The sequence below is a fragment of the Canis lupus genome, chromosome 17 (genome assembly GCF_003254725.2).
Source record: "Canis lupus dingo isolate Sandy chromosome 17, ASM325472v2, whole genome shotgun sequence".
Classification (NCBI taxonomy): domain Eukaryota; kingdom Metazoa; phylum Chordata; class Mammalia; order Carnivora; family Canidae; genus Canis; species Canis lupus.
The window spans coordinates 29,223,543-29,237,280 of NC_064259.1; the positions used below are offsets into that span (position 1 = coordinate 29,223,543).

The window sequence follows — 13,738 nt, forward strand, 5'->3', positions numbered from 1 at the left end:
CAGTTAAGCAGTGAAGCCTCTGCCTTCTGCTCAGGTCATGATCCCAGGGTCCTGGGATCGAGCCCAGCTCTGCACTGCCTGCTAAGCAAGGAGTCTGCTTCTCCCTCTCCCTCTGCCTGCCACTCCCCCCAGCTTGTGTTCTCTCATTCTCTCTGTCAAATAAATAAAATCTTTAAAAAAAAGATTAGAGTATGGAACAGCAATTTAACTCTTTCTCTTCAGTTGGAAGAAGCACCCAGGTAGAGGTGACAAAGTTTTGGCTTTAAAGCCAGAGGGCCTGAGTTCAGGTGCTCCCTCTGCCACTTACTTGGTATCTGAGCTTGAACAACTTACTTTTCTGAAATACAGCAACAATATACCTTTCAAGGTTTTGAAAGGGGCAAGTGAAAAAAATGCGTACTAGAGTCCTTTGTAAACTAAAAATAGGTTATTTTTAGAGATACAAACTTTTGCAGTTACCCAAAAGCTCTGTTGCCCAGATAGATTAACCTCTGTTATCCGATCATGCCTTCATCATTGTCTTTCCATGGCATATGGATAAAGGTATTTTCTCAAACCTGATTAGAAGGACCAACCTTCACAGATTTTTTGAAGTGCTTAAAGCTTGAGCTTGGAGTTACCTGTTGTGGGATATGCTTCTTACTGGGCCTGTCCTTATAAACAATTTCCATCATATGTCTTATTTTTCCCTCAACTGTTGCTTGATGTGTCTCAGGTAGATTCCCCACTGAGCATAGAGATTGATGTGGGGCTTGATCTCAGGAACCTGAGATCATGACTTGAACCAAAACCAATAGTCAGATACTTAACTGATTGAGTCACCCAGGTACCCCTCAGCAGACATTCTTGATCAGCAGTAAACAAAACAGACAAAAATTCCTACCTTTGGAAAGTATATATTCTAGTACATGAATGAAGATACAACTGAAACTGGGACCTTGAAAAGTAGTAGCATTTAAACAGATAAAAAGAAAAGGGTTCCAGGTAGAAATGATATGAGGCAAGTTTGCAAGATAATATGCATTTGAAAAGTACCAGGAACAATATTGGCAATCCCAGAAGTTCCATGGAGGAGACTATAGAAAAGTCTTAAGAATTTTAGAGTTTTTCCACAATCAGCAAAAAAGGTACTGATGGTTTTTACCCAAAGATTCAAGTGGTTGAGGACTGTTTTTAAAAAATGGGAAAGAATGCTTTGCAAAAGAATTCAGTGTAAAGGAAAGATTACCATGATCTGATCACTGGGTGTCAGGATCAGGGATAATGAAACATTCATCTTCAAATTTTATTTAATGGTCATTTCTATTTCATTAAATTAACATTTTTGTATAATTCTCCCAAAAGAGGATTTTGCTCTAGTTAGATATCATAGTCTAACAAAATCAAATTTCATATCAAAGCTACTTATGTGTAAGTGCTTTTATGTTATAACAATTCCTCCTCATAAACAACCAGGAGGCAAGCTTACAATGGCTTTCTCTTAACTGATTAGGAAATCTGTTTTCCAAAAGCAATGTAGCTTGCCTGGAATCAGCAAAAAGATGAATGGAAAACAGCAAGTAGTAGAGTATTCCCTTTGATTTGGCCTGCAATGTCATAGGCTTGTTGTATGTGACATCCCCCTGTCTGATTACCCATCACCCGATCCATTATTAGATCAGGCAGGGGACCCAACCCAGGGCAGAAGCATGTGCAGTCCTGCCTCTAAGATTTCAGTGTTACATGAAATAGTGGCTCAGACAGTACCTGTTTTGCCCAGGAACCTCCGAGATCCATACTGCAAACACAGGACCTCAGTGAGCAGCCTCTGTAGGTCATCCTTTAGTTCTAAACATCCAGGTTGCAAGTGGTTTTCTTTTGCCTGTGGCTGGTGCCAAGGACCCCTGCAAAGAAATCCTTGGCAGATTGCTGGATGCTCTAATGTTGAGTTTGGTCACGAAAGTGATAGTAACCATGAGAAGACAAGGCATCCTCTGAGGGAGAAGAAGAGCACATGGCCAAGGAACAGGTCTCTGTGCAAAGATTCCACCCAAGCAGTTCTACGCAACCCCAGGATCTCTGTGACTTTAGCCAGGGCTCCCTCACTATCACGGTAACTATTCACTCAGGAAGGAATGGAAGAGGCTCTTGCTCTTGCCTTACTTTCTGCAGAGGTTCCTGGTGGGAAACCTTTTGACGACTTCTAAGTGCTCCTCAACAGTGGTCAACAGTGGGAAGGTAGTGCCCTCCCATCCCCAAACTCTGGGCGTTGGCCAAATGTTGGCCAATGTCCTGCTCCCTTCAGACCTGAGGACAATACCTCTTGAGCTGCCTTAATTTTGACTTGTCCCCTGAAGGAAGTCTTATGTCTGCACATCTGAGGTAACACCCAGAGAAGGATAAAGGGAGATATGAAAATGAATCCAAACAACAAAAGAGAAAGAGAAAGAAAACCTAAGCTGTAAGATCGAGTAGTTCAAAAGTGCTCCAAGGAAATGCAAAGAGAAATCACTTAGTTTGGGCCTTAAGCGGATGGAGGAAAGATTCTCAGAGGTTACAAAAAACAGACTACTTGACAAACAACCGGGAGAATTCTGGAGAGAACTGAACCGTGGTTTCCATACTCAAAGAAGAGTGGCCAAAAAGACGCAAATGGCCACTTCTTCCCAAGGCTGGATTCAGACATTACACTTTCCAGTGATTTTGGCAATTACTGTTAATTAGCTCACTCTCTCCAGCTTAATTTTCTGTGCAAATGTAACAAACATTTGACCTTTAGCCACACTTTGCCATTGCACCCTGTTTTTCCAAAGCACATGAGCCTATGTGCTTGATTCCATTTTTCCCTGCTACAGGTTGAGTTAATTCACTGATTTTACTAATCCAACTGGGTGCAGTTAAAACAGATCTTATTTTATGTACTTCCTTTGTAAAAACTGAGACAAAACAAACAAACAAACCCCCTTAGGAGAAAGGGGAACTTGATTAGCAGGAAGCAAAATATTCCCCTGTGATGTTTTTCCCCTTTGTCTTTTTAAACCAACTCATTCACAGAAAACCCTTTGCATGTACTGTGAACACCCTGAATCTTTCAATAGCTTTGATCCTTAGGTCACACACATGCAATTAAGCTTCTAGATAGGCCCCCATATATTCCACTCTGGGAGATTGGGGTTGGCCTGCCAGGAGAGCCAAAACCTCCAGGAGCCAATGTCACATCCAAATTACATCCCGGTTAATGGAGCTGGTCACCTCCTAGGTCAAATACCTAAGAACCAAGAAGACATGCTCCATTTTGTGTCCGTGTGAAGGAGCAGATGCACTTGGGAGCAGAGAAGTGGTGTGCAGAAGGGAGGAGAGCTGAACACATCCGATTACACCCAGGGATCAATTAACTCATTTAAGGAGAGACTATCCTGGCATCCCCAGCCCCCAAATTGCCTTAAAAAAAAAAAGTGTGTGTGTGTGTGTGTGTGTGTATTCTAAGGCTCAAAATAGTAAATGCAACCTTGAGTATCAGGATTTAAAAGAATGAAAGATAAAAGGAAAACAGCTTTGGAGAGGAGGCAACCTGCGGTGGGCAGGAGAAAACCGCAGGCTGTTCCGAGCGCAGCTCTCTGCTTCTTAACCTAGACCACAAATTGTCTGAGTCTGTGATCAGCCTGCCCACCCCCACCCCCACCCCCCACCCCCGCCCCCAGGGGAAGGGCTTCCACCCCTGCCCAGCCCTGCCCAGCCCTGCCCAGCCCTGCCCAGCCAAGGTCGGCTGGGAGGAGTGTTTAGGAAAAAGAGCAGGAATTCTAACTTCACTTCTCTCTGCCCTGAGTGAAAACCCAGCTCTGCTCTGTTCAGGTACATAAGGGTTAAAAGGAAAAAAAAAAAAAAAGTGTGTGTGTCTTGGATGCAGCTGGAAGCCATTAACAACTCTGAGACCATCTCCTAACCCAGTCAGAGGGTGGGTGGGCTGGCAGAGAGCCTGGATCCCTGCGTGTAATCACGGACGCTTAGCCCTGGGCGGGGCTTGATTCCTACCTCCCGCCCAACGCAGAAGTCCCCTCTCCAACTGCTCAGTCCCTGCTTGCGCACTTCCCGCTCACGCACTGCTTCATGAGGCAGCCTGTTCCTTTGGGGACAACTTCAGTCACTAGAAAGTTCTTTGCAAAATTTGCCTCTGTAAGAAAGTCTCCCCTTTAGTTCTAGCTTGGTTCTAGCTGGTGTCATTGGCACATAGCAGTCCTACTTGTGAAGGCAGTGACCACTTGACTCCTCCAAATACCTCCTTGTGGCCACACAACCTGGTGGGCTGGCCAACCCTCACATCTGATGGGTTCTGGACTCCTCCTGAGCCTGCTCAGTCTCTGAACTAGGCTCCCATTTCAGAGTCCCTTGTGAAGAACAGGGCCTGAACAGAATATATTCCCAGCTACGGGGGCACCAGTACAGCATCATCTAGGAGTTTTGAGGGCAAGTTTTTCAGGAACAATGCAGCTATGCCCCCTTTTGGGTCCTGCCACTAGAGAATCCATGCTACCTCATTCCTAGGCAGGTTTTCAGCTCTAGAAGACTTGCCTGATGGATGGTTCCAGACTGGCAATGGCTGTAACAAAGCCAGAAAGGAGAGACAAAAGAATGAACTTCCCCTGGATGCTCCTTGGGAGAGTTCCTAGCTTTCCACCGAGTGTTGAAGCAAATGAGTAAAGATCACTCTCATCTTAACCCAGGATCTAGGACCTGTTATCTAGGACCATGATCAAAGATCTCTTTCACTATCTGTCTCCCCTGCCCAGAAACCTTCCATTTGTGCCCCACCTCCTGAATGGAACACAAGCACTGAAGCCTCCCTTGCCTGGCCTAGCCCTGCTAATCCTCGTTCTCCTACCCAGCTCTAGCATAGGGCCTCCGCACCAGCAGGCCAACCTCGTCCTGGCCACCTGGCCCTGGGCCCATGGCCCCTCATTTACTCTTCCTGAAATACTTTCCCTTTGTCCTGTAAGCCTGTCTAAGAGGTCTCTTCCTGGACTAGCCCCAGAGCATCTGAAAAACCAGTGTTCTCCAGCCATGGGCTTGCTTAAGGTGACATTTCTGACCCCTTGAGGCAGTCTTTTCCCAGACCTCTCCTCTTCAGTTGTCTGGAGAAGCACAAGATTCCAACTCTGTTTTTGTTCTCAGCAGGTTAAATGCAATGGATGGTGACTGTTGTTCTTTTAGTCTGAGGAATGTCCTAATTATATCTTTGCTTTCATTATATGGAAAGGACTCAGGGTCAGCCCAGGCTCTGGCTTTTGGAGATTAAGTAAATGAGCAGTTATGACCTAACAGAGTCACCCCTATATAAAGCTGATACCACTAGGTGTAATTTTGACCTCATTTTGCTTTCCCAGATGTGCCTCAGATCAACTGTGATGTCAAAGCTGGAAAGATAATCAATCCTGAGTTCGTTGTAAAATGTCCAGCAGGATGCCAAGACCCCAAATACCATGTTTATGGCACAGACATCTATGCGTCCTACTCCAGTGTGTGTGGTGCTGCGATTCACAGGTGGGTAACTCCAAGCAGTCAGGCTGTGGGCAGAGAGTTCCCAGTGCAGGGTTGCCTGATTTAGCAAGCAAAATGGTACAAATGTAACTGAGTATCCTGTACCACCTATGGCTTATGGCAACCGTATCCCAAGGGATTACGCAGAAGCCATGCGTGGTCCTGGATCTCCTTTCACAGCGCTCTGTGGAAAGCAACGACTTCCCTTTACACCAAGGAGAATTCTACTCTCTCATGTTCATGACAAGGAAACCAAAGTTCTCAGTGACATAAAGCACATTTTTTCTACCTGTGTGTGCTGAGTAAGGAAATAATAGGGATGTGACTAAGGATGGCCTGGAAGTCAGGAGAAGAAATGTCACAGCTGCGGTGAATGGCCGGGAGACAAGTAGAACAGGAAACATGAGGAGGAGGGTGACAGGTGGTACTGCTTAGTCAGCTGTTGGTTTAGGATCCAGGGAGGAGGACAGGAAGCGGGACATGCTTCAAACTAAGTCGCTGCCTAAATGAGGAGAGCCAGAAGTGACCTTCACAGGATTCAAAGGCCTCTTCTGCTCAGGCTGGGAGTCCAAACACAGGGGAGGGCCTGTTTACTTTAAATCTTTGACAAGGCTCATGTGTCTGTGTCGTGCACCTCATTTATATCACCTTATGTAATCTTCGAGGTTCCCTGTGCAGTAGCTGCTACTTGTAGCCACATCCTAAAGAGGGAGAGGCTGACTAGCTTTTCTAACACTGCACTAGTAAAAAAAACAAAAAACAAACAAAAAAAACTCAAGTGAGGTCTGGAACTTCAGTCCAGCACCCACACTCCTAACCACCACTTTGAGACGTGACTGCCAAATCAATGCTCAGCCACTGGATACTGGGAAAAGTTACTTCAGTCTTGGACTTCAGTATCTTTTTCCTTCTATTGTGTACCAGCCAGGTGATGGATCTACTATAGCCCTGCCAGAGAGAGGGGGAAAGACAGAAAATTTACTCCTTCTGGAGGTCTCATCAATAGCTTCTCAGAAATTTGGGGGGGCAGCAAGAATGAAGTCTACATGTAAAATAAGATTTAAGAATTACTAGCAGCAAAAAACAAAAACCAACAACAAAAAAAGAATTACTAGCAGCGTCTATGGGTCATCCTCATCTTACCACTGCCGCAGGGGGATGATGAGCTGACTGATTCTTGAGTGAGAGCAGAACTCTGAAGGCTCTATTACAGAGAAGTAGGGAACCGTTCAAGAGAAACTATACCAAACACTGTTTCTTTTTTTTTTTAAGATTTTATTTATTGATTCATGAGACACAGAGAGAGAGAGAGAGAGAGAGAGAGAGGCAGAGACACAGGCAGAGGGAGAAGGAGGCTTCCTGAGAGGAGCCCAATGCAGGACTCAATCCCAGGACCCCGGGATCACGACCTGAGCCAAAGGATCAACCACTGAGCCACCCAGGTGCCCCTCAAACACTGTTTCTTAACTCCAGACTATGGAAAAAATATCTTGCTTTCAGTCTGAAAGAAATTTCAGGCAAAAAAGGAGAGGTACACAAGTCTACACACACACGCACACATGCATGTGCGTGAGTACACATGAGCATGCTTACACAAATGCATGCTCACACGCATCCTTATACACACATGGGCTCGCCCAAACAGCTCCCGCACCAGGAACACTCTCTAATCCATGTCTATGCAGACACTGATGTCTGCTGGCAGGCCTGGGCCTGTCTTAAGGCTGCCTCTGTTTTTCCAGCAGGGATCCAGAATGGTTGGCACTTGCTTCCTCTGGCCCTTGCCAGCTCTGTCTCACCTCTCAATGTCTCCCATGCAGGACAGAGTCGCATGAGTTAATTCAACCTCACAGAGATGTCATCATAATCACAGTAATCCCTTGCACTACAATTTTCTCTCCTTCTAGCATCATCTCAGCCCCAGGAGGCTGCTGTTAACATCCCCATTTGTTAGAAGAGGAGCTGAGAAATAGGGAAGTTAATTAAATTGCTAGTAAGTTGCACATTTGGGATTAGAGCTCATGTCCCCTGACTTCCAGTCAAGAGCTGGAGTGACACATTTATGTAAGAATGGAGCGGTGGGGGCGGGGGGGGGTGGTCCCAGCACAGCTTAATACACAAAGTGAGGACAGGAGCTGGATGTAGGACCAGTAAGAGCTGGGAATGGCTTTATTTTTTTTTTTTAATTTTTATTTATTTATGATAGTCACAGAGAGAGAGAGAAATAGAGGCAGAGACACAGGCAGAGGGAGAAGCAGGCTCCATGCACCGGGAGCCCGATCTGGGATTCGATCCCGGGTCTCCAGGATCGCGCCCTGGGCCAAAGGCAGGTGCCAAACCGCTGCGCCACCCAGGGATCCCTGGGAATGGCTTTATGATGGATGGACACACCCCTGGGGACAGAGTAAGAAGGGCGGTTGACAAGGACCAGAACCCAGCAATCCCAGTGTTTGGGTTGGAGTGTAGGAACCTGTGGAGAGAATATGGAGGAGGGGAGGTGGCTGGAGGAGGAGAACTTGAATGTTTCAAAAAACAAGATTTGCTGCTTGCCAAGTGCCCTAGTAGCTTCCTGGACCAGGGTCTGCTTTGGTGGGAAACTCTATTTGGAAAGAAGCATCACTGTCCGTGGAGAAGATGAATAGAGGTCTTAAGGCAGAACAGACAGGAATTTTGGATGCTCTCAGTTTTGTTCTTCAGAACAAGTCTCTTTTCAGAAGGCAGAATTTAAGGCAGAGAAGATGAGTAGAAAATGCACATGGGGCCTCCATTATTGGCCTCTCAGAGTGCCCCACGGTCAGGATGGGGAGGCTGGATAGAGCGTACTTTGGTTTAGACATTCAGATTTAGTTTTAGGATTTAATATTCATATATATATCATAATCAGATGTCTTAATATGAGTAATTCCCTTGATTCTTTCAAACCAAAGGAATGATGAACATATTGGAGGCATCGTGTTTTGGCTCCATCTTGTCCTGAATTAACCTCTGCATTTAGAGTGGGACTAAGTGCTGGGGAGAGGGAAAGTTTCTCCCCAATGGGGCAACAAGGAGGCCTCCCCATGCAGAGCACTCTTCATGCTGATTTCTGACTAGATGCTCATCCCAAATGGCAACTGTCCCAAACCAAGCCTTTTCCTCCAAACCATGCAGTTGACCCTCAGCTTAGCCCAATGCCCTGGTCCCAGAGTGGGGAAGGTACGTCTGGAATCACACAGGGCATCTGAGGAATGTAAGGAAGTGGAACTGGTTTTGCTCTTTCAGAGAATATATACAAGGTGCCTATCTCTGATTGAATACAGAAAGGAGATCACATTTACATAAATTTTCCAAAGTACCATGGCTCCTGTCTGCTTCATAAGTGAAACCACCACCTCTTGCAGGATCTTTCTCTTCTCCAGTGTTTCCTACAATGGTCGAGTCTCTGGTACATTCCATCTTCATGGACTGCTGTTAGCCATTCCCATTCCCATGGACCACTGACTTACCCGGCATCTACCCTCCTCTAGAATATCTGAGAAGATCCACATCCTCCACTCAAGTCCACCCTCAAGACAAGGCATCCCTCTTGTCTGCGACAGGGCAATCTCATGAGCACACCAGAGTTCTGCACCGTACCTTCCCCAAAGTCTGGGTTTTCGGTTTTACAACACCTTCACAAGGGGCATCAGCAGCCCTGTCCAGCTTGAGGGTCCTTCCCATTTCCTTGAACAGCCAGGGGGAAGCTCAACACAGGGCCTCCCTTCCCTCAGTCCACGTGGTAGCAAATGTGCTTCTGATCTTACAGGAACAAGTGCACACACACACATTTCCTCAATACAACTGACTTCAAAACCAAGGGCAGAATAATTTCTCAGGAGGGAAAGAAAAAAGGTGCTACTTCTATCTTCCCCTATTAATTCTAAGTAAAGGGAGCATGGATAATTTTTTTAAATACTTAGAATTTTCAGCCTACATGAGTGCCGTGCTTATAAATGTTGAACTACCAGCTCCCCAAAAGCAAGGGAAGTGCTCATTTACCAACTTCAGTGGTATAAATACTCCCACCATGGCTGATTTCAAGCTACAGTGTGAAATGAACCAACTCTCACAATCCTGAAATGTCAACAATTGGTTCTCATAAACCAGTGTGGGCAGCATCCATGCACCACTGACAGGCCTTCCAATGCAGAAGCATAATATACTGTCTTTTCCATAAAAGCATTTCTAAACCAGTTGGGAGACAAAATCAACTCAAGCAAACTTTAGGAAATAGCACAAGACTAAGTAAAATCAGAGTCTTGGTTGAGAGACAAGATTCTAAGGCCTCATTGGGAAGGGATGTAATGGTCTTTTCAGAATCTCTGTGGAGAAGAAAGTGTTGGGTGCTGATGGGCCCAGGCCTCGTCAAGCAGAAGTGGGAGTTGGTTTTCTAGAGTGAAAGAGCAGTGTGAACAGACACATGAGTGGAACCAGGTGCTCTGTTGGGGGAGCAGAGACCAGCCTGGCTGCAGCTGGGAGACATGAGGTGACTGCTTCTGAGCTCCCAAAAGAAGAGAAGGCAGGGTTGAAAAGATTTGGAAAGATGAGGAGTTGGCATCAAGAGGTGCTTATGCTTTTGGACTCTGAGAGGCAACTGTGACCAAATGGAATAAACCCAGGATTCCAAGGTCAGCTAGACCTTGGTTTGCATCCCTTGCCTTGCAATTTTCTAGTTACAAAATCTGGGCTGAGTCACTCCACCGGTCCAAGCCCAATTCTGTGAAATGGGAGCAATAGCATTGCCTCCGCTCTGCAACTCACAGGTCTGCCAGCAGCACCCAGTGAGAAACCTTACTGAAAGCAATTAAGTGTTCTACACGTCAAGTACTATTAGCACTTTCTTTCCTTCTGGGTCATTGAGCAGTTGAGCGTTGAAAATTCTTGACTCATGGGGGTGGGAGGGCAGGAAACGGCAACGCTCTCATTCCTGGAGGGAAGGGAGTGTGTTAATGAGAACAAACCTCAGCGCATTTTTAGCTCCCTCTGTGCCATAAATCACGGATACCCACGGGAGCCATTTTAGGTTTGGGGGCGAGGAAATGACAATGTGAAGTGATGCTCAGGAACCAGAAGGAAGGCCCTGCTTCATAGGACAAGGCAAACACATAGATAGGTCAGTCGCTGTCATCTCGGGATTTAAAACCTTCAAAATCCTAGAAATTAAAGAAACAATTGCTAGTCCTTAGGGAATCTTTTTTAATGAGTTCGGTTTCTCTACACACCTTCCTTCCCTGGCCCAGAATGGAAGGAGTAATTTGCTTGGTAAAATGTCATGGCCGCCTTTCGAAATAACTGGAGTCATTCTGCGAGGTCACGAAACCACACCAGAAATTGTCAGGAAAGAAGTTTTACTTAAAAAGAACTAGTGGGAATGAGGAAACCAAGGAAAAGAAATTTGAGGCATGGTGACCAAGAGAAATTGCTGCCTGACAGAACCACCAGGTCCCTGTGATAAGAAAGAGGATGTCTGACCTGGAGGTCAGATGCTGGGCCATGTGATGGAGGAGCCATTCTTGGGGGGTACAAGTAGGGGGCTTCAAATTAAGGCAAACCTTTTCTTAATCTCAAAGCTTTCGTATCTTTATTTTTCTTTTTAAGATTTATTTATTTGGGCAGCCCGGGTGGCTCAGCGGTTTAGCACTGCCTTCAGCCCAGGGCGTGATCCTGGAGTCCTAGGATCAAGTCCCACATCGGGCTCCCTGCATGGAGCCTGCTTCTCTCTCTGCCTGTGTCTCTGCCTCTTTTCTCTCTCTCTCTCTCGAATAAATAAATAAATAAAATCTTAAAAATATTTTAAAAAATAAATGAAATGCAACAAAAATAAATAAGGCTTTTAAAAAAATATTTATTTATTTATTCAGGAGAGACACAGCGAGATAGAAGCAGAGACATGGGCAGAGGGAGAAGCAGGCTTCCCACAGGGAGCCCAATGCAGTGCTCAATCCCAGATCCCAGGTGCCAGGATCATGCCCTGAGCCAAAGGCAGACGCTCAACTGCTGAGCCACCCAGGCATCCCCACCTTCGTATCTTAAAATAAAGATAGACACTGGTTGGATAATCTGCTGATTGTGTCAAATGATGTTTTCCAGTTCTTCATATTTTTGTTTCTCCCCACAGTGGTGTGCTTGATAATTCAGGAGGGAAAATACTTGTTCGGAAAGTTGCTGGACAATCTGGCTATAAAGGGAGTTATTCCAATGGCATCCAGTCGCTGTCCCTGCCACGCTGGAGAGAGTCCTTCATCGTCTCAGGTATGCCCACGCTCTGGGAAGTGCTGCCATGCCTGGGCGCTTGGCTTAAGTGACCTCGCGGGATGAAATGTGCTCTACATTCTGTTGGTTTTAGTTTATGGCTCAGCTCATTTCATAAAAAATCTGAAGCATTAGCTCTTCTGATAATTAAGATCATGAAATAATAAATTATAATTACCGTGATAAATCACTACAAAGTCGGGAAATATTAAAAGGCTCCAATTGCTCATTTGAAACACACTGAAGCTATCTGTAATCCAAACTTTTAATGAAGTGAATTATATTTCATAACCTGGGTTTTTTTTAACTACTCCTTTGGCTAGGCCAAATATGTCTCATATCTTGATCCTCATTCCTTAATATTTCTGATAAATGGATAGGGATATAGGCTCTTAGAGAACCAAGCTACAATTTTGAGATTTCTTTTTATTTCATTCATTGTATCGCTAGTCAGTTCCTGCTATCTAGCTCCTTAGGATTTTTGCAGATAATCATTTTTACTCTTTTTGTCCCTCTTCTCATGAAGTAATATCAGTGAGGTAATGACTACTGTGCTTTCACAGCAAAAAGGTGACTGAGTATCTCTGGATTATCATGACCTGCCCTTGCCCATTTTTGTGAAATTACCCAACCTAGCCTTTTGTTTTGAAATGTTTTTAGTTGAAAGAAAAATGGAAAGAATACTACAATGAATACCCATATTCCCTTCACCTTGGAACATTTGCTTTATCTATCTACTTATCATTTATTTTATTTCGTTCTAATTCATGTAAAAATAAGCTGAAGGCATTATGACACTTTATTCCTCAATACTTCAGGACACATCTGGTAAAAACAAGAACATTTTCTTAAATACCACGATACCAGTACCAAACCTAAAAAATTAACATTGTTATAATATTATCTAACAAATAGTTATCCAATTATATCCAGTTATCCTAAAATAGTCTTCATAGTAAATTCTTCCTCCTCCTCCTCTCTCCTTCCCTCCCCTCGTTGTTTCTTTGTTTCTTTCTTTTGGATCCATGATCTAATAAAAATCATCTGTCACATTTAGTTATCACATTTATTTACTCTCTTTTAATCTAGAACTAGCTACCACCACACTACCTTTTTTGGTCATGAATGACAATGGCGTTTTAGAAGTCCTAGCCAGTTGTCTAGTCTATGTCTCCCAATCTGGACCACAAACATGTCCAACTATTTCCTCATGATTGGGTTCAGGTTAAATATTTTGCCAAGTTTACTACACAGGTAGTATCATAGTATATCCATTGTGCATATCAGAAGGCACAATAATGTCAGTTTGTCGAACTGTTGTTGATGTTAAACTTAACTGCTTGGATACTTTATAACATCTCTCCATGGTAAAGATTGTTGTAATTAATAAGTAATCTGTAGGGTAATACTTCCAAACAGCATGAATAGCTCATTCCCCAACAAATTCACCCAGTGGTTTTAATTTCTGTTGATGATCCTTGCAGTAGCAAGAATTGCACTAGAAATTGAAAAAGCATAATTGTTCTGTCATTCCCATTTATTAGCAAGTATTCTTTTTTTTTTTTATTAGCAAGTATTCTTATATAAAGAAAAGAGGTATTTCCTCCTATCCACACCTATTTTTCAAGTACCAATACGGACCCATGGATGTTTTCGAAAATATGTTATAATCAATTATCATCATTATTCTTTTTGGCACTCAAATTTTCCATGTTTGGCCAGCGGGAGCCCTTCACGCTTTTCTGACATGTCCCCATTGGTATTTGAGCACAACACATTGTTCTATCATTGTCTTATACTTGCCTTACTCTCGGCCTTGAATCTCCCATTTTCTTCAAAAAGGCTTCACATGACTTTAAACTATATTCTAACAGAACTTCCTGGCATCCCAACAAGATTAGCAGCCATGCGACTCTCCTGAGCAACTACCAATGGAAGACCAATGAAGTGAGGA

General features: G+C 44.3%; 1 protein-coding gene across 4 annotated transcripts in view; it reads left to right on the forward strand.

Moving 5' to 3' along the window:
• VIT (vitrin) overlaps window positions 1-13,738 on the forward strand; it is a 104,397-nt gene that overhangs the window by 37,587 nt on the left and 53,072 nt on the right. For all 4 annotated transcript variants that reach the window (XM_025454189.3, XM_025454188.3, XM_025454190.3 and 1 more), the window contains exons 4-5: window positions 5,361-5,517; window positions 11,651-11,784. In XM_025454189.3, the coding sequence (XP_025309974.1) occupies window positions 5,361-5,517; window positions 11,651-11,784 (291 nt within the window). The remainder of the gene's footprint in view (window positions 1-5,360; window positions 5,518-11,650; window positions 11,785-13,738) is intronic.